Source organism: Gopherus flavomarginatus, chromosome 2 (genome assembly GCF_025201925.1).
Source record: "Gopherus flavomarginatus isolate rGopFla2 chromosome 2, rGopFla2.mat.asm, whole genome shotgun sequence".
Classification (NCBI taxonomy): Eukaryota; Metazoa; Chordata; order Testudines; family Testudinidae; genus Gopherus; species Gopherus flavomarginatus.
In genome coordinates, this window is record NC_066618.1 from 238,879,330 (window position 1) to 238,899,088 (window position 19,759).

Below are 19,759 nucleotides of genomic sequence, written 5' to 3' on the forward strand. Positions count from 1 at the left end.
TTGCCTTGTCATTTCCCTCGTATGCAAATCCCTTCACTCTATTGCCTTCTCTCAACAAATATTTACAATTTCTCATTCATTCCTCATCCTTTACCCTGCACATTTCTCCTCAATTTCTCTTTTACCTTTTTGGTTCCTTGTTTGAGGATGTCTCCCCGCCACCTTTTTGAGCAATTCCTTTTTAAAATAAAAAACACTTACTTTAAAAATACACCCCTTTTCTTCAGCTTTAGCTGTAGCAGATAAAGGGCTTCAGTTCCTCCTTTGAAATTAGGCCTTACTGGTAGGCAAAATAATGAGAGGATGAACTATTTCACCCATCACTCCCTTTTGGGGGTCCTTAAAAGAAAAGAAATGTTAAAGGGGAAACTGTCTGCAGAGGCTGTCTGAAATTTGATGGCTGGGAAGCAGGTGGATTGGAAAAAGTACACTTCAGTGTCATGGCTGCCATCCCAAGAGTCTCCCGGGACAACAGGATTCAATGTAAGATCACTGGGCTTTTGTTGTCCTGATCTTGAAAGATGTTCTGACTAAATCAGGCCAAACACCAGTCGACACTGTCACCTCCACTTGCTTTGGCTAAATCCCGAACACCACCTGGTATGTGAGATTTTGGTTCCTTGCTGTCACCTCTTCCCCCCCAATCATGTATCCTTTTCCTTCTCTTTCCTACACCTCTCCTTTTGCCTTCTGTGTCTGACTTAGCCAGCCATGACTGTATATTTTGCAATACTCCAGTAAGACCAAAAAGGCAGCTAAAAACAATGCCCTACACAGCGCAATGCTAGTATAAGTTTGCCACCTCTCAGAGTGGCTACTAAGACTGTGTACCATGTCTGTGTTTTTCTAGCAGCAAGGCTGAAAAAAAAAATAGCATCAAAGACAAACTGCATTTTCTATCTTTGCTGTTCTTTTCTCTCCCTAGTTGTGTCTGTGTCTTGATTTGTCTTCTAGGAAACAGAATCAAATTTTAAGAACGGCAACAAGAGCTCCGGCTCCTCTCAACTAACTTCTTCCCTTTTTCCCTGAAAGGACAATTACCACCATATTTAAAACCATCTCAGAGACTGTCAAACAGGGTTGTGTTTTCCTCCCCTCCTAAAACCTTTATCCAGCTAAAGGGAAAAGAGACAAGGGACGCTGTTAAAACAAAAGCTGTATTTAATACTTTACATTTCTAATCCTTTAACTGCCTTTCCTTTAGTTTTTGTATCTTTACGAAAAGGTTGAAAAGATTTTTAATGGTGAGCACCATGGTACTAAGTAGACCGAAGGCTCTGTATACAGAACCCTGAACCTTGTTTAAAATCATTGTTGTACAGTAATAGAGTCATGTTAATATCTTTGGCCTGGTCTACATTGGGGGGGAGGGGAGGGGAATCAACCTAAGATACGCAACTTCAGCTACGAGAATAGCGTAGCTGAAGTCGACGCATCTTAGATCGACTTAGACTGACTTACTTCATGTACGAGCGGCACAGGATTGACAGCCGCTACTCCCCCGTCGACTCCGCTTCTGCCTCTCGCCCTGGTGGAGTTCCGGAATCAACGGGAAGCGCGTTCGGGGATCAATGTATCACGTCTAGATGAGACGCGATACATCAATCCCCAATAGATCGATCACTACCCACCGATCCAGCGGGTAGTGTAGACATATCCTGTGACTCTCTGGGCCCATTTATTCCATCAAAATTAATATAACAGAACACGCATGAATGGAAAAGGAGGGGGAACAGAGAGAAAGCAGGAGAAAGGGAGAGGACAGGTAGGAAGCTTTTAAAATATATATTAAAAAGTTTCTTATGCAAATGAAGACTTATCATTCCTAAGCAGCATGACGTCGACAGGCACAACATCTTTCAGTAAAACAACTAAATGGTGCTTCTTATTGGTTTAGTAATATCAATCTGGGCTCTATTTCTAAAACTGTGGTGTTTAGCCCAGGATACGGTTATAAACTCATGCAGGTAGCACCCCTTCAAGTTATTTAAACAGTTCTACACTTCCAGAATAGATTAAGTAATGCGATTTTTTTTAAACAATTCTGATTAATTCTTTTACAACGTGAAACAAAGTCCAATAAGATTTAGATTACTCTTCTGGAAGTTTTGAAAGACCGAACATTACCACTGAAATAATATGGAATCCCATAGTATTTCAAACAATGCCTTGCAATCTCAGTGTTCCAAGTTAACATTATATACCCATGTAGAATTTCAATACAGAACATGAGAATCTCACCTTGAACATTGGTCTCACATGCTCCAAATGGGTTGCACTAGTAAAAGGTGCCTGAACATGGCTCACTGCTTCCATGAGGGCTTTTGCTGTTTTAGCCATCTGTTCCATTTCCAAGTTATATAGAAGACGTCTCTGCTTTTCACTAGCAACATCTATAAACACATTTTTCCTTTTACATTTGTGTTTTAGTCAAGGCTTTCTCACAGAAAGTAAGTAAAATAGTAATTTTGTTACATTAATCATTTAAATGTTGTATTCTGATATATTTAGAAACTAATGACATCTAAAAGTTAATGCAAATTTATCTTGTTTGTTTATACTGTAGTATAAAAATCAAATTACATCAATGCACTAATAACAAAAGTATGTGAGTAGTGAAATGTTTGTTTTTTTAAATGACAGTTTACCTTAATTTTAGTCTATATAGAAATAATCTATATAATAAATCAAAGAAAGCTTATGACTGAACTGAAGCAAACTATTTTAAGAAGAAATACTAAGCAAGGTACATGGGCTGGATTAATTTCACAAAGTGGACAAATTTTATATCGAACTATCACAACAGCAAGGAAGGATTAAGTGTGGAAAGATAAATATTTATCTCTTTCTCAAATGTATGTGGCAAAATGCCTTAACACCTTTTCATGCTGGTATTGAAGCCTCTCTCTCATAGTGAGGGACAACCCAGAGAGAGAGTACAATCAGAAGAAACAAACACTTACATTTTCAGGGAACATTTAATTCATCAGAGTTTAACGGCTTTATAAAAAGGAAAAATAAACTGCTAGACAGAAACAAGCTAAAGAGCAGGAAAAAAAAGAGGTAGTTACAGATGGAGACTTGTGACATTGGAAAGGAGTTATGAGTAGAGTGTTCTTGGGGGCTAGTTTTAGAATCATTCATTAACTATATATACAGAAAAAAATTGGGTAGCTTTATAAATAACAGGATCTTCACATTTGCAGAAAATATGAAAACCGAGTGCACACAATGAGGAACCATCAGATTCAAGAACGTTTGGACCATTAAAATGATGGTCCAGAAGACAAACAGTTAAATGTTTTTTAAAACTATTTAAGGAAGGAACCAATCTAGGGAACGTGTGCTAAACGAGCAATTATAAGCCATAATGAAAACAAGATTTTGAGGTGTTATTGTGGGGAAAAGCATAGAATATCAGGGTTGGAAGGGACCTCAGAAGGTCTTCTAGTCCAACCCCCTGCTCAAAGCAGGACCAATCCCTAACTAAATCCCCAAATTGCCCCCTCAAGGATTGAACTCACAACCCTGGGTTTAGCAGGCTAATGCTCAAACCACTGAGCTATCCCTCCCCCCATTATTGCATTAAAACAAGATATTGCTATAGGTGATGGACAGGATACAAAACAAAAAGTGATATGGTTACTTTACTATAAAGGTCTCCTGTGGAATACCGTATACAGTATTCATCACTGTACAACAGCAAAAATTATGCTGCCAAGGAAGTGCTGTGTAGAGCAACAAAGATGACACTTGGACTAAACAATATCAATTCTGAGGCAAGATAAAGTCAGAATAAACCCAGTTTAATTTATGCATAAGACTTCAAGGGAGCATAACTGACTTTCAAAATTAAAAGGGACAGACATAAGGTAATAAATAGTCACTCAATTACTGCAGAAGATGACATAACTGAAGCCAAAAAGATGATGACTGGAACAAGAGCTCTGTGTAGCTCTAAAGCTTCTCTCTCTAACCAACAGAAATTGGGCCAATAAAAGATATTACTTCACCCACGTTGTCTCGACAAAAAGAAAGGAATTGATGGATGGGCAAAGAGTAAGAAAGTGAGAATAAGATTAAATTTAAAGAGGGCAGGAATTTTGGGAGCCAGAGTTCTTAAATATTAAGTTCACGGAAAGAATCACTTAGTACTACATGTAAGGACCTGTAAAATTAATCATCATAGGTTCACTTTTTATAAGATAGAAAAGAAGAAGGGGGGGAAAAAAAAAAAGAGAGAGAAAGCAAATTTAATCCCATTTCAGATTTCCTAGTGTATCCTTTCCTGTGTGTTTCTCTTAATATGTATGTTTTTCAGGGTAGGTACTCGTGTACAGTATGGCACTGAGATTACTACTGGTCTTAAACCAATAACTATTCACAGTGACATTAAACAAGACGCTGTTAGTTTAGTACACCACATTCTCAAACCAGGAGACCACATTATGAAACAAAGAGTCAACATTTATTCTGTGACGACTGACACACTGCTTGTACTTACTTTGTTTACTGGATTTTGTGGGTATTACTAGTTCTTTCGTTTCCTTCATAGATATCTTCTTCCCTGCTATTTCATTATAGATAGCTGACAGATACTCCTCAGGAAGGTCCTTACTGTCATTGATACCTCTGTTCATCTTAATATACTGCTCCTTGGTCATTTTGTTCTTTACCTGGAAACCAAAAAGAAGCAAATAGTATGAATGAGAGAGGCAAAGAGGATGATTTTTAAATGGATTTAGGCACCTAAACAGGCAGATAGGTGCCTAAGCCCACCAGATAATCACCACTGACATTTTCAAAGCCACATCTCAGGTGTTACCTAATCCTCCAAAGTGGCTAAGTTTCCACCAGTCAGCATTTTCAAAACGGTCTAAGCGCTGCTGCCACCCCACCGGCGGTAACGAGGTGCTAGAACGGTTAGCTCAAGCCAAAGCCCTGGAAGCTCCAAAGCAGAATTTTTAAATTAGGCAGGGGAATGCTTATCTTGCCAATGGAGGCCTGATTAGGGTGACCAGATGTCCCGTTTTTAAAGGGACAGTCTCATATTTAAGCTCTTCTGCAAATGTCCCAGCTTTTAGGCAAATTGTCCTGTATTTTGTGTCTCTCCTTCCCATCAGTACTGGTGGGTCCTGCTTCTGGCCCGATCCCTGATCACTAGCTGCCTGCCCACCAGCAGTGAGTTGGGGGTCCAGTGGCCAATGGGCGGTGGGTATGCAAGGTTGGTGGCAGGGCTGGACGCTCTGCTCACTGCGTGCTGGCTCTCGGCCCCGTCCCATTTCCAGCCAGCACTGGCTGTGCGCTGCAGTGGCTGGTGAGTGCGGGCAGGTGCCAGTGGCAGCCAGTTATGTGTCTCCTCTGCAGCCCACCCAACAGCCCTTTACGTGCTCCTCCTCTCGCTGTCCTCTCCCTGCTTTGTCCCTTCACATATCCCAGCCCTACTATTTCATATCCTCCCCGGCAGGGTGTGTCCCGCTCCCAATGCAGTGCGGGGAACCAGTCCCTGGTTGGTGAGCTGAGCACTCCAACAGCCTCACCGGAAGGCTCCTTCCTTCCCCCACTGTCGCTGGCTGGGCCAGCGCCCCAGGAAAGCCCAAGAACCTCCAGCGTGGGGCACTGGCTAGGAGGAGCCAAGCCCTGCATGTGCCAAAGCCCTGCACAGCACTGTCACGGGGAAGCCTCTCCGACCCTCAGGAAAGCTCTGTAGTGGCGGGTGGAAGTGATTTCCAGCCTGTTCGCACCCCGACCCTGCAGGCTCCACAGCAGCAACCTGGGCAGGGGCTTAGCACTCTCTTCACCCACCCTTCCCCTGCCTGGTTATGTCCCCAAGAACCACAAGGCTGCTCCATCCCTTAGGCATCCTCCCCCACTGTCCCACCTCTCTGGCTGGTTCCCTGGGCCTTGGTGCAAAATGTATCCTTAAGGCTTGACCCCTTCTTGCCTGTACTGTAACAGGGGGACAGGAGGTTGCTGGGTTATGTTAGTGGCCAGCCTGGAGGTGTTAACTGCCTTTTAACACTGTGTGGGCAGGAAAGGACAAGGGGCTTCCAGCCACAGGGGAGAGGGGAGTGCGGAAAAGATGAATTCTGCCAAGACATAGGCCAGGTCATCTCTCCCCCCGCCCCTCCTCTCATGTGGCTGGAAGCAGCTCCTGTCCTTTCCCTCCCACACAGTGCTGAACAGCTGCTGCTGCCACACTCCGGTGTGAACCCTGGCAGAAATCTGGGGAGGGAGGACATGCGACCCTGCATGCCCCCCACGTGTTGTCTCAGGAAGACACAGCGTCAGATACAGGAGAGGCAGGTCTGTCCTGGGGGCCCTGCCAGGCATAGAAGACGAAGAGGTCCAGGAAGGGTGGGTGGATCAAGGTCAGTCGGTCACCTCCCCTGTTTGAGCGAGGTATAGGGGTATGTGTGTGTTTGTGACCTCTTCCCGAGTGTGTTGAGGGTAGGAGTGTGTGTGTCACCTCTCCCTAGGTGAATCATAAAACCTTAAAGATAAGAAGGTAAATAAAAAGAATACAACTACACAATATTTTTCTTTAATAGGAGCTCAGTCAGTCAACTTGATGTTAATTTGAACACTGGTACTGCATAGTTCTGATTGCCATTGAACTCGCCTGAATACGAGTAATTTTACCAGGTGTCCCATATTCAGCATAGCAAACTATGGTCACCCTACGCCTGATCCTTTAGGTGTATACTGAGCATGTGTAAGACCTGATACTCGTTAGATCCCATAGCAAGAGAGCCAGATGCAGGCTACTGACAGGCAGAGGACACAGCACATGCACAAAAGACAGGAAAACGCAGGATGAGCATGAGCAGGACAGAGAGAGAGAGAGAATTTCAGCTGCTGGTGGACTACCTAAGCAGCTGACTTGCAATAGGTGCCTAATTCCAGAAGAAGGTTCATAGCTGGTGGATCCCAAGCAGAGAGGTGCTTATCTCTGGGCCATCAGGCAGGTAACACCAGGTTAGCCACTGATGGTATGTCTACACAGCAATTAAAAACACACACCTGGCCTGTGCCAGCTGATTCTGGCTCACAGGTCCCAGGCTTAGGGTCTGTTTAACTGAAGTGTAGATGCTCGGCTCAAGGTGGAGCTCGGGCTCTGGGACTCTCCCACCTTGCAGGGTCTTAGAGCCCTGGCTCCAGCCTGAGCCCGAATGTGTACAGTACAGTTAAATACCCTTACAGCCGAAGTCAGCTGGCCCAGGTCAGCAGCGGGTGTCTAACTGCAGTATAGATATATCCTTTAGGCCAGTGGTTTTAAAACTTTTTTTCATTGGCGGACCCCTTTGGAAATTTTAGACATAGTTTGCAGATCCCCAAGAGTCCGCGGGCCACAGGCTGAAAACCACTGCTTTAGGCACCTTAGGATACATTCATTTCCCCAACCCCTTCCCTGCATTCATTCCTGGATAGCTTAGGCAGCTCCCCACCCAGCTGACTGGCTCTGAAAATCCCTTTCTTAAGCGCTTAACTATCCCCAGGCACTTTACAGGGAACCTATTGAGCATGGAGCCACCTAACTCCAAGCTGAAAATTCCATCACATAGTGGGCTGCCCGGGGGCTAGGCATTGCTTCACTCACCTGAGAAAAGCCTAAAACTGTTTAAAAATCTGGTCTAAAGTTCATAGAAATCATGCTAGGATTCATGAACTCTAATGAAATCTATCCATTTACCCAACAAACTGATAACTTTTCTCATTTGTTTGTGGATTGAAGAAAGTTTGTCCTCTCAAAAAAGCAATTCTCAAAACTGGTACACAGGCAAGTGCAGACTCTTCCCTATTCATGCTCTGTTAATGTACCATAATCCTGTTTTATCCTGAAACATCCCTGTGGTAACAATTCTATTCTTAGCCATCTCTTAGTGTACCTATTGGGTTTCTGGGTCTCCTCTTAGTGTAGCGGGGTGGTTACCTGCTCCTGCCCTTCGGGGCTTAAAACAGGCTAAGAGAGGGCTGTGGCTGGGGCAAGAAGCCTGGGCTGATTGGGGAAGGTAATTTCAGCTGTAATTCCAAGCCCCAGTCATGCCCAGCTGGCCCCTATAAGAGGCAGTGAGCCAGGAGCCTAGTCAGTCTCCATCTGTCTGTAGAGGGAGAAGGGTCTGGCTGTAAGGTGTTAAGTAAGGAACCTAGATCTGGAGCAGGGCTAGGAAAGGGCCATGGAGCTGGGAGCTCCAGCCTGGAAAGCCCCAGGCTGCAGGCCTGCTGACAGGTCTATTAGGTACTGGGTTGCAGGGGACAGCCCATAGGTAGGCAGAGGAAGCAGGTCCAAAACTCCATTTGCCTATGATGAGGGGCATACACTGCAGTCTGCCCCAGTGAGCAGGGGCTAGATGGGAACTGTCAGTAGCCTAACACTAAGGTAAAGCAAGGACAGTGGGTGAAGGTTCCCCTGGGAGGGGGAGACCCTGATACTGAGCAGGTTCTGCAAGGGGGGGCGCAGAAACCCAGTGAAGGGGCACTGGGTCCTGGGAGGGACATGGGGGCCAGAGTGAGGTAAGGTAGAGCACCAGCCTGCAGACGGCGCTCCTGGCTGGAAAATGAGCAATGCCTGAGGATGATCAGCAGGAGGTGCTGCAGGGGTGAGCCTGCACACTTACAGTTAGATATACAGCATGTGTTGAAACTAGAGAAAATCTACAGAAGAATCCCACTCAGTTCAGATGAACCAGTATTACCACCAGTAGGAGCCCTACAGCAGATAAGACTCCCACAGCTAGACCTGTTTTACCACCAATTTAAAGCAAGCATAACTGAAACCATGGTCAAATGGGTCCTGCAGCAGGAGTCTACACTACGACTCCAACAGGGGCTAAACATTATTTCATCTGAACCAAAGGACTTTTTTTTAAAAACATTTCCCCAGCGTAGACAAGATTCCCCTCTCAGTTATATGAAATGGTGAAATTATGTGGGCATTACATGATACTGATGAACATATGGTAGAGATTAAGCCAAGATCCAAATTAGTCAGTAAGCAAAAAAACAGAACTATTATGGCACACAGCCTAAACAATCTACTCTAAGTTTATTACTTTTTCAAGATTAAATCAGAGGTAGTACCAAATACTCTAATAAATTCAAATGTGGTGAGTATTGCATTTATAAAGGAGCTGCACTGACGGGGGTCTTTAAGCATTTTCCCAAATGGTGAATTTACACAAATCTCTTTCAGTTTTCAAACTGGATGGAACCAGGGCAGATTTAAGATAAAACAGTAGTTAGTATCTGCAAGAATTCTGGCTTTGATTGTAAAACCAGTCACTAAGGAAAGTAGTATAATATAAAAACCAGTGGATATAACTCAATTTAATTAAAGCTAAGAAAGAAAGTGACATCTCACTGCAGGAATGGCCTAATGGACTTGAACTGAAAACTTCAGAAGCAAAAGAAACATGTTAGGATAAAGATATTCAGGCCTGTCTGCAAAGGCCTATACTTTAAGTATTTAGGTGTATTCTTATCACTTAGCTAGTTATAGAGGTATAAACGAAAGAATCAAAATCACTGTCTGTGTAATGGCCTTCTCTTACTGTGACAGGCTAAGGCCTTCAGCTAAGATGTAGTTAGGCAGCCATAAGCTGGGAAGTGTATGGTCACATCCTCACATTCCAAACTAGTCACAGTGAAATAAGGTGCTATTGGGCTATTAGGAATACAATCCTGTCCTGATATTCCCAACACCTCCAGAGAAAGGGAAGAGCTTAGAAGATGTAAAAGGAAACTTAGTTTGATCGCCTCCTGTCTGGCAAGAACTCACTTATCAATAGACACAGCTGGAGAAACCTTATGTCTGTATAGATGTAGTTGTGAAATCCTCACTTCTGTATTGTTTTGTATGTTTATTTGCATGGTCTCTGTCTGGTTCTGTAATTGTTTCTGTCTACTGTATAATTAATTTTGTTGGGTGTAAACCAATTAAGGTAGTGGGGTATAATTGGTTAAATAACCATGTTATAATAGGTTAGGATTGGTTAGCTAAATTTCAGTAAAATGATTGGTTAAGGAATAGCTAAGCAAAACTCAGGTTTTGCTATATAGTCTGAAGTCAATCAGGAAGTGGAGGGGGGAATGGGAACCGGGACCGCGGATGGGGGAATTGGGATCATGTTTTGCTAAAGGGGGGGATGAGGACAGGGACACAGGTAAGGATCTGTGGTGTCAGAGCTGGGAAGGGGGACACTAAGGAAGGAAACTGGAATCATGCTTGCTGGAAGTTGACCCCAATGAACATCGAATTGTTTGCGCCTTTGGACTTCAGGTATTATTGCTCTCTGTTCATGCGAGAAGGACCAGGAAAGTGAGAGGGTGAAGGAACAAGCCCCCTAACAAAACACAGATTGTGTGTTACTTAGAAGGAGCAGACTTATTAATGTTAGTACATTAGTATAGAGTAGAGCACAAAAATATTACAGATACATTGCTGTAAAAGTTGAATGTTCTTATGTTAGAAATTCTGTGACATGCACCGAGTCATTTAAAAGTACAAGAAATGTTGTTTACGTGAAACCTGATATATGAGAAAGTTCTTTATAGCAACATACCTGTGGGCTATGAAGATCTGTCGTTAACATGATAATTGAGTAAGCTAAGACATATGCAGTGTCTGCACTAGCAAAAAGGGTTTGCCTGAAAAAACAACAAAGCCACATATTACTAATTCTTACTCATCACTCAGTTTCACAAAAGCATTAAAATAAGAAAGTACTGCTTACCCTTGGTTACATTCTAAATATCTGGCAGCAAATTTCTCCATTAGCCGATCAATTTTCTGAGCCTCTCCTGGAAGACGGAATCCCTCTAAAAACATGCGTAGAGCTGATACAAAATCCTTTCCTGAAAAGTCGTGTTGGTCCACATATGCATACATGACTTCTTTGTTAAATTTATCATTGTCTCCCAAAAACTCTCCAACCTGAGTCTAAAATAAGGACAAAAAGAAAGGTAGACTACCAAAACAACATGCTGCATTTATGTACAGTATGCAATCTGCCACAGCATATTTAAAATCTCCTGTTTATAGCATTAGGAATCTTTTCCTGCACCTTTTTCCTGGCTTCTGATTGACTAAGTCAACCCAGCACAATGATCTAAACAGATACTAATTAGATTGTATCCAATGAAAGCCCTTCATACTTAACAGTGCAGAGCTTCCGAAGACAGGGAAGGAAAAGGTGGGCTAGCAGCAGATGAGAACTGGAAGGAGTGGCACACTGCGCTACATTCCTTCACAGTGAATATTTTGTTCACATGCAAACAAAAGCAGCTCTTTAAAAAAATATTAGTAATGTTTCTCCACTGGTCTGTAAATAGCATATTTTTATTTTAGCCACACACACCAGAACAGTGTCTCCCTGGTGTGCGCTCTTCTTTCTACCCTTTTCCTCCTTGCCATTCTGTTCATTCACCATTTTGCTCCATTCCATGTGTTATATGCAAGCATGCAAAAGATAGCAACAGTATCAAAAAACCCCTTGTGACAGGTCAGCTGCACTGGCCATTTCCCGTTCTTCCCCATCCAGTCTCTTTAGGGGAGTGTGTAGTAAGTGGGCATAGTAAGTGGCCATGCAATGCCCTCTTATCCCTACATTCCTGGATCCAAGGTCCGGTAGGCCACACAAGATCCAATGTGAGGATTCCTTCTTCCCCTTACTCCTTTGTACAGGCATAGTACACTCCAGAGCATTCTAACCCTATGCGATTTATAATTAGTGTGAACAGGTAGCAACGTAAGCATAAATATCAAACAAACTAAAGTTACCAGAACAGTTTCCTTACCGAGTCTAATCTTTCCTCTTGATGCAAGAACTGGGCAATATCTTCAGGAGTAGTGCCCAGCATTCCCTGCTCTTGTAGGTACTGTATTCCTCTCTTTGGTTTCTTATTAAATCTGCATAAGCAATGTCAATATGGTATTAATTATAGTAAACATCTCTCTCTCTCACTCACACTCACACAGATAAGACAGTCAAGTTACTGATATCACAGGTAACATCAAAATCATTTTTTTTATTTGCTAATTAAAGTTATTTTAGTTTTCTTCCTCTGCTAAATTGGCCAAAATGTACACAAAGTAGGGACAGACCATTCTCGTCTTTTCTGCAAAGATTGAAGAGATTAGTCTTCAGTAAGGATTTAATATCTGCCCTCAACCATTCATCATGGGATGCCTTTTAGTCTTTCAAAACCACTTTCTTTTGCTAATGATTGCCAGTATTGAGGTAAAGATGGTCTCAATGTATCTAAGGCCTTGGCTACACTGGTGCTTTACAGCGCTGCAACTTTCTCGCTCAGGGGTGTAAAAAACACACCCCTGAGCGCAGCAAGTTACAGCACTGCAAAGCACCAGTGTAAACAGTGCCCCAGCGCTGGGAGCGTGGCTCCTAGTGCTGCAAGCTAATCCCCACGGGGAGGTGGAGTACCTGCAGTGCTGGGAGAGCTCTCTCCCAGTGCTGGCGCTGCGACCACACTCGCACTTCAAAGCGCTGCCACGGGAGCACTCCCGCATCAGCGCTGTATGGCTGCAAGTGTAGCCATACCCTAAGTCCTCAAATCACTGAGCAATACAAATATTCTTCCTTCTCTTTAACCAATGGAATGTTAATGTGGTGCAATATTGTTCACACAAGTCCAGGATGCTGGAGATTCAAATTGTCTGGAACAGGAACTTCTGTTCCACATAAATCCCAGAATAAAAAAACATTCTGAAATGAAATGAAACAATGAAATTTCCCACAGAAAGGAAATTTTAAAAATTAGTTAAAAAGATCAAAACACATCATTTTGATCTTTTCTAAATGCTTGAAGCTCCTTGAGTTGCCTGGAGGCCAAAGAACCTGCCAGGTGGGCTGTCTTGGGGTGGTAGAGCCTCAGAACTCAGAACAATTTTCTTGTGAAAATTTGGAAAATTTTAATTTTACCAAAAATGATTTTTCTGTCAGAAAGCCATTCTACCATACAATTCCTAACATTTCTAGTGAATGTCTTAACTATTCTCCAGTTCACATTAGAACAGGGCCATGAAACAACATGCAGAGAATTTCCTTTAAAGGAACTAATACGTAGACTTTTGTCAAATAAGGCATTACAAAAAGTAAGTCAATTCTTTTGACTTGTCTATTTATTCTATGAATCTAATATACTTTTTTTATCCAAATCTGGATCCCCTTCTTTTATGCCAGGAATGTGGCAGAAGCAGAATGCTCATCCTCTCTAACCGTGAGGAAACTGGCTAACATACAGGGCATTGTTGGCAGCCTCCAAATGGAGCAGCATCTAGAGCTCTACTATCGGAGGAACATCTGCTACATCCAGAGGTTTTTGGATGATGGAAGAGAACTGAAGGAAGAGTGGAAAAAACAGGGGAGTCCTCAGAGTTCCAAGAGAGCCTGAGAATCCACCATTCCATGGGTGACCAAGTACACTTACAAATCTATTCCTTGTTCTATTATTTCCTTCTGTTGCTTTAGGACCTCAAACTGCTCTGGGTTGTCAATGCCAGACATCTGTGTGCTGTAACTGCCAATTCCTGATGAGGCCGTGGAGTCCAGGGAATTTAAGCTTCCGTATCTGTTAATTGTCTCTGGGTGTTTGGTTTCATTACTCTCCTGCTCTGTAGGTTTTTCTTGGCCTACAAAGTGCAAACAAAGGAAACCAAGTCTTGTTTTCAAAAAGTTAAACATACTGTAAAAGTTACAAAATCCCAGTTCAGAAAAAATCTGAAAAATAAATTACGGTTTATAAAGTTACTTTACTGTTATTTAATAGAAACCCATGCCTAGCGTATATCAAAAAACTTTTTCACAGTATAAAATGTATTTGAAAATGAAGTTTTACATTAGAAGTGGTGTCTCTCAATATAATATTGATGGCAGTTATCTTGCCAAAAGCAGTGACATGGATGTGGGATAACGGTCTTTGTACAAGAACTCCTGAACTCTAATTGTAAGTATTTCCCCTTTGATTTCCAGGAACAAGCCATATGGACAAACTTTTCAAAACTTTGTGCTTAAACTGCCTGGTTTTCAGAAGTGCCAAGCAATTAGTATTCCCATGGCCTTCAATGGGAGCCCTGGATGCTCAGCATCTCTGATAATCAGACCACTTTAGGTGCCAGTGTTTAGATACTCAGTTTGAACATTCTGGCCTTCACCTCTCAGTGCCTCTGTTATCCCATATATTACATGGAAATAAGAAATAGTAATAAAAATACTGAGCATTGTTTACAGCTATTATTATTTCATCATCTGTGGCTCTGGCAATTACTACTGGGCTTTCCTTTAGAAAACATAAAAAGTGGTCTCTATCCTGATTTAGTATTAATCAAAATAACATGAAGTTCAGTATTTAAAAATTAGTGGAGATTGAAAGTCTCAACTTAGAGTAAGTTTTATGTAAAACAGCTGCACAGAACTGTTTTTCTAATTAGGAGGGTGTAATACAATTAAATTAAGTAGCTTTTGATGTTTTACTAATCCAGGAATTGAAATAACTCAAGATCAGTTAGGCTTAAAACAAATTTTTGCACTGAAAGTTCCATAAGAAATTTAACAAATGGGACATATAGCTCACTTGTTTGTGCAGCTCCTTGTACTAATGCAACAAATAGCGTTTAAGTGCTGCAAGCTTACTAAACCATTGTGGCTAAGTAGGACGTGTTACACTTAGCTTTCTTAAGTGCTTATACAACTGGAAACATTTTAAAAAAGCCTGTATTAGAAACTCAAGAGCTTGCGCATTTTTGTGAATATTAGGTATGACTGCCAAACACCTGAACAGCACCATTCAAATAACCTGATGGATCAGGTTACCTAGTTACTTGAGCAACTATGGTGAAGCTCCTAAGCAGCACATCTCCACTCATTAAGTGCTAAAGCATAAATATTCCAAAACATCTTACCAAGGGTTGTCTGAGAATTGGGATTAACATATTGATCCTTACTCCATTCTACCATGCACTTCAAGATCGATACTAAACATTCCAATCCTTTCTTTCTCAAACTTAACTCCTGGAAGAGATTTCAAAAGTTGGACATTTTAATGTAATGAAAAGACTATTTAAAATACACCTCTACCTCAATATAATGCTGTCCTCGGGAGCTACAAAATCTTACCATGTTACAGGTGAAACTGCGTTATATTGAACTTGCTTTGATCCACCAGACTGCACAGCCCTGCCCCCCAGAGCACTGCTTTACCGCGTTATATCGAATTCATGTTATATCAGGCTGTGTTATATTCAGGTAGAGGTGTGTTTTATATGCATCATTCCTATAAACTTGTAACTTTATAAAACTTGCCAAAATACCAACCTGAATATTAGTCATGCCAAGTTCTTGGCTACCCCTTCCTTGAGCAATTTTTGATAGGTCATTAACCAGTCTTTCAAATATGTTTGCTGCATTTAAGTCACAGTCATAGTTTACATAAATATCCACTACACTCTGGGCATCTGTAATAATGAAATAAAATGAAATGTTGATAAAACTTACGTAGCAATAGAAATAAGAATAAAAAAAATAAAAAATTAAAAGATATTTGCACCTGCAACTTGTCTAGGACACAAACATAAAAATCAGAACCAAGGGATTGTTAGTACCTGCACATATCCTTGTCAGTGTTTGTATAACCATCCATTTATGATCAAATGAGCTAGTAGATGTTTCCAAGATATATAGGAAAATTTCTTTGAAGAAAACCTAGGAATTATTTCAGGAAGAGAAAAAAGCCATCTATTAAATTTCAACCACATGTAGTTCTTATAAAACACATTTTTTTCAATTGCAGCTTTTGACTCCGAAGCCTTACATTCTGATCCATGCAATACTGAATGCATGTAGATAATATATAAGGCAGTCTCTTGGGGTGGAATATGTTTTCACTCATGATTAGTAGGTTTTACAGTCTGCAGGACCTTAAGAAGTCACTACACATATAAATGTAGGGCTCCTTCCACAAGTCTAATGCCAGAAGGAACCACTGTGATCATCTAGTCAGACCTTCTATATAGCACACGCCACAGAACTTCCCCAAAATAATTCTTAGATCATATCTTTTATAAAAACATCTATTCAGATCCCAGAAGGCCAGATGCTGGCTGTACTGTGGGACAACTTAAACTAAGAGAAAATACTCTTGCACAGTACAGCTGCTTAATGTTTTTTAAAATATCCATTTTCTGTAATAGACTTGCAGATCTGTTTGGGCTTGCGGGGGCGGTTATTAATTCATAAAAAAGGACTCACTTCTTATGAGACAGATGGCACAAGGTAGGGAAGGATGAGTCCATATGATGGTTTAAAAGTAACATAACTCTGACAACCTTCAGTTGAAGCGGGTTGTAGGCATATGGAGAGAGGTGTGTATTCTACAGTCCCAGATTACAGATGTTGGACACTTGGCCAGAGAGCACTATCTTTGCCTCTGGCTTCTAGGGGGAAGTGCCATGGACCTCGCATCTCTAATGCATGAATCTGGCTCTTACTTTTTCCTCAGAACCATACTTTCAGCTTTCCTTCATCCAAACTGTTGAGGAGGGAGACCTTTGGCTTCATAGCTCCTTTCTCTTCCTTTCACAGAGATCCATAATGGAGTAATCAACTAGAATAGTGGGGTTGTGGTACCAAGTATGCTTGGCAACTAGATTGGGCAGAGTACGAGAGAGAGGACAGACCTGAGCTGTCGTATGAAGGACATACTGATGGTGAAGTATGCCCACAGAATAAGAAACAGTCACAAAGACTCAGAACATGAGCACAAGCAGCTACTCAAATTACCTCAGTGTGAACAGAACCATTAGTTTGTGCCATCTCATAAAATACGAACTACTGCATCAAACTATCTTGCTACTGTCCACTTCTGAAATTTCATCTCTCCCCCCACTGGTTGCTATTAGGATAAGTCTATTTTTGCTTTAGGGTAGAAACATCCACTTATTTGGGGAAAAACAGCAACAGTGTTCTCTAAATAACTTTAACAGTAAGCATTTTTTTAAAGCGAGACTTGACCAGATGTGTAGCATAGATCACCACCACACAGAGCTCTTTAGATTATATATATAAAAACCCAGATCAGCAGAGCTCTCTAGTTACTACTCACAGTAAAGAAAGGCCACTGGGAAGTATGGAGAGATCAAGGACTACATCCTTTTTGAAGTTGATTTTATTTGATAAAAGCATTATTCAGAGCCACAATACCAAGAGTTTAAAATAAAATAAATAAATAATCACTACCACACTGAACATATCCCTTCCTACTAAGACAACTTGTTTTAACATTTACAGAATCTTTCAAATGCAATACCCACTGTGTTTCCATATTTTGCAGAATCTAAACAGAGCAGCATATATAAGATTAAATTTTTCTCAGACTGTATCCTTATTTGTTATGTATGAGCACATATCCATTGCTCCTGGGGGAATTCTGTGCCACTGTGCATACACAGAATTTATATCCCCCCGCTGATTTCTTTGCTTCCCTGCAGAAAAATGACTTTCTGATGGGGAAGCAAAAGGAAGCAACAAGAGCAGTCATGCACCCTCGCCAGCAGTATGTTTCAGGTGCTCAGGGCAGCCGGCAGAGAGGTAAATCACTGTGAGGCAGAGGGCAGGACTGGGGAAGACCCAGCTGGTGGCTCCTACCCCAACGCCGGGCTCAGCTGCTAATCCAAGCTGGGCTGAGGATGGGACATCCTCTTCCCCTGCATGGTACTCCACCCCCAACACACACACACACACACACACACACACTTCCTGCACCTATTGCTCCTCAGCTGCATGGGGAGGGATCACTATACAGGGAGCTGCTCCCCCATCCACTCAGTCCCGATCCCCTCATACCCAGACCCTCCTGCTGAGCCTCACCTCCTCCCCTGCACCCAGAACCCTGTGATGAGCCTCATTCCTCCTGCACCTGGACCACTCTGATGTGCCACCCACACCCGGATCCCCATTGTTGCAAGTCCCAACCAGCTGCACTTGGATCCCCACCCTACTGAGCCCCCCCAAACCCAGACCCCTCTGCGGAGCTCTACCCCCGCCCCCCCAAACCCAGACACCCCTCCTGCTGAGCCTCAACAACCTCCACCTGGACCCCCTCTGCAGAGTCCCATTGCACCCAGAATCCTCCCCAACAATCCCCTGTGCATCTAGATCCTCCCTGGACCTGGATCCCCCACAACCAGATTGCTCCATTCAGAACCCTCTCAACCCACACCTGGATCCTCCACATTAAGCCCCTGCACACTTGGATCCTGCCTTGCTGAGCCTTCCTGCCCACACCTGGTGCACCTGGCAGAGAGGCAGAGCCCTGGGATATTTCTGGGGCAGACCCAATCCCTGCACTCTGTCAGGGTTGGTTGCAGCCTCACTGCTGAGTCCATGTCCCTGGGGAGGAGCTGCACAGAGATCTCTCACCTTTGTGCAGCCAGCTGCCTGTGCTCCTCAATGCCATATTTATTTGACAAATAGAATTTGCAGAATTTTAATTTTTTGGCACAGAATGCCCTCAGGAGTAATCCATACTGCTAGACAAAGAGTCTGGAAACAAGTAAATGACCAGTTTCTGAGATAGAATCCATGGAGGTTCCAGTACCAAATGTAGGAGTCCAAAGTATCAGAATTATGGGCCCCAGGCTTGAGCTATGAGGATAACATGAACTTTGTCCTTTTCCGCCCTCCAGACGACTCTCCAAGAAAAAGACATACATTAAATTCAGTTAATAAGAAATAAATCTATAATGCCCAGATCTCCGTGCATCCATGAAGAGACCAGACTTCTGGTCTTTAGATAGTCTTCAGACAAATAAATCTGGGAAGAAATTAATTTTCTGAAAATTGTGGTAACTGTTTTTTTAAGCAACCCTCAGGCTGATTTTAATGTCTATTACTTGGATAGCTGAGAGGGTGGTTTGTTTGTTTTTTTAAAACCACCTAATGACAAGAAAGTTTAAGTACTTATCTTGTTCATCACAGGGAAAACCTGATGGCTATTCACAGGTGGGGGGACACAGGTAATAAATCATCAGGGCCTAAACCCCAGTAAGTCTCCAAGTTATTATAGCCATGCTATTTGAACAGACTGACAAACATTCAGATGCTTTTCTCCCACCCCCAATGACCTTTTTTAATATGATCAAATTACCATTACAATGATGATTCATGCATCAGTGGAAACACATGGAATATATGGACCCTTTTAGAAAGATTGTTACAGTAAGATGAGTGAAGACAGATGGAGGTCCCATATGTGGGTGGAAAGAAAGATGAGATAGCAACCAGACAGATTCTGATCGAGCCCAGAGGCCATTCTGGCTGTTTAAGTGCAATAAAATAGTTCAAAATGAAAAAGGATGGATGCCAATCTGTGGTCTTCTTTCTAAATAGCCCAAGTGGAGAGCATCTTCCTCTTAAACAAGCAGGTTTCCAAGCCTTCCAACAGAATATAGTGCTCAATCTCAAAATCAAGCGGTCAGTCTGAGGAATCTCATATCTACGTGGAGAATCCTACCCCTGATCCTAAGACAAAAGGTTCGGTGTAATAGAAAGCACAGCCTGTGGGCCGTCTTAGCTCCAGGAACTCACCACAACTGCCAAGCCCAGTCTGGGGCTAACAATTACAATCTGTCCATTCCTTTTGGACAACCTGTAGGATCAGTGGTATCAAGAGTACACATAAAGTAACTCCGAGTTGAAGTCCAGGAAAAAATACATCTGTCAAAAATTATGGCTCCTGTATTTCCTTG

At 42.4% G+C, this 19,759-nt stretch overlaps 1 protein-coding gene across 5 annotated transcripts in view; it reads right to left on the bottom strand.

Moving 5' to 3' along the window:
- ARFGEF1 (ADP ribosylation factor guanine nucleotide exchange factor 1) overlaps nt 1-19,759 on the bottom strand; it is a 185,738-nt gene that overhangs the window by 59,659 nt on the left and 106,320 nt on the right. For all 5 annotated transcript variants that reach the window (XM_050940493.1, XM_050940496.1, XM_050940494.1 and 2 more), the window contains 9 exons: nt 15,617-15,716; nt 15,330-15,469; nt 14,918-15,026; nt 13,447-13,648; nt 11,797-11,908; nt 10,734-10,939; nt 10,563-10,647; nt 4,505-4,676; nt 2,242-2,393 (listed from right to left, as the gene is read on the bottom strand). In XM_050940493.1, coding sequence (XP_050796450.1) covers nt 2,242-2,393; nt 4,505-4,676; nt 10,563-10,647; nt 10,734-10,939; nt 11,797-11,908; nt 13,447-13,648; nt 14,918-15,026; nt 15,330-15,469; nt 15,617-15,716 — 1,278 coding nt within the window. The remainder of the gene's footprint in view (nt 1-2,241; nt 2,394-4,504; nt 4,677-10,562; nt 10,648-10,733; nt 10,940-11,796; nt 11,909-13,446; nt 13,649-14,917; nt 15,027-15,329; nt 15,470-15,616; nt 15,717-19,759) is intronic.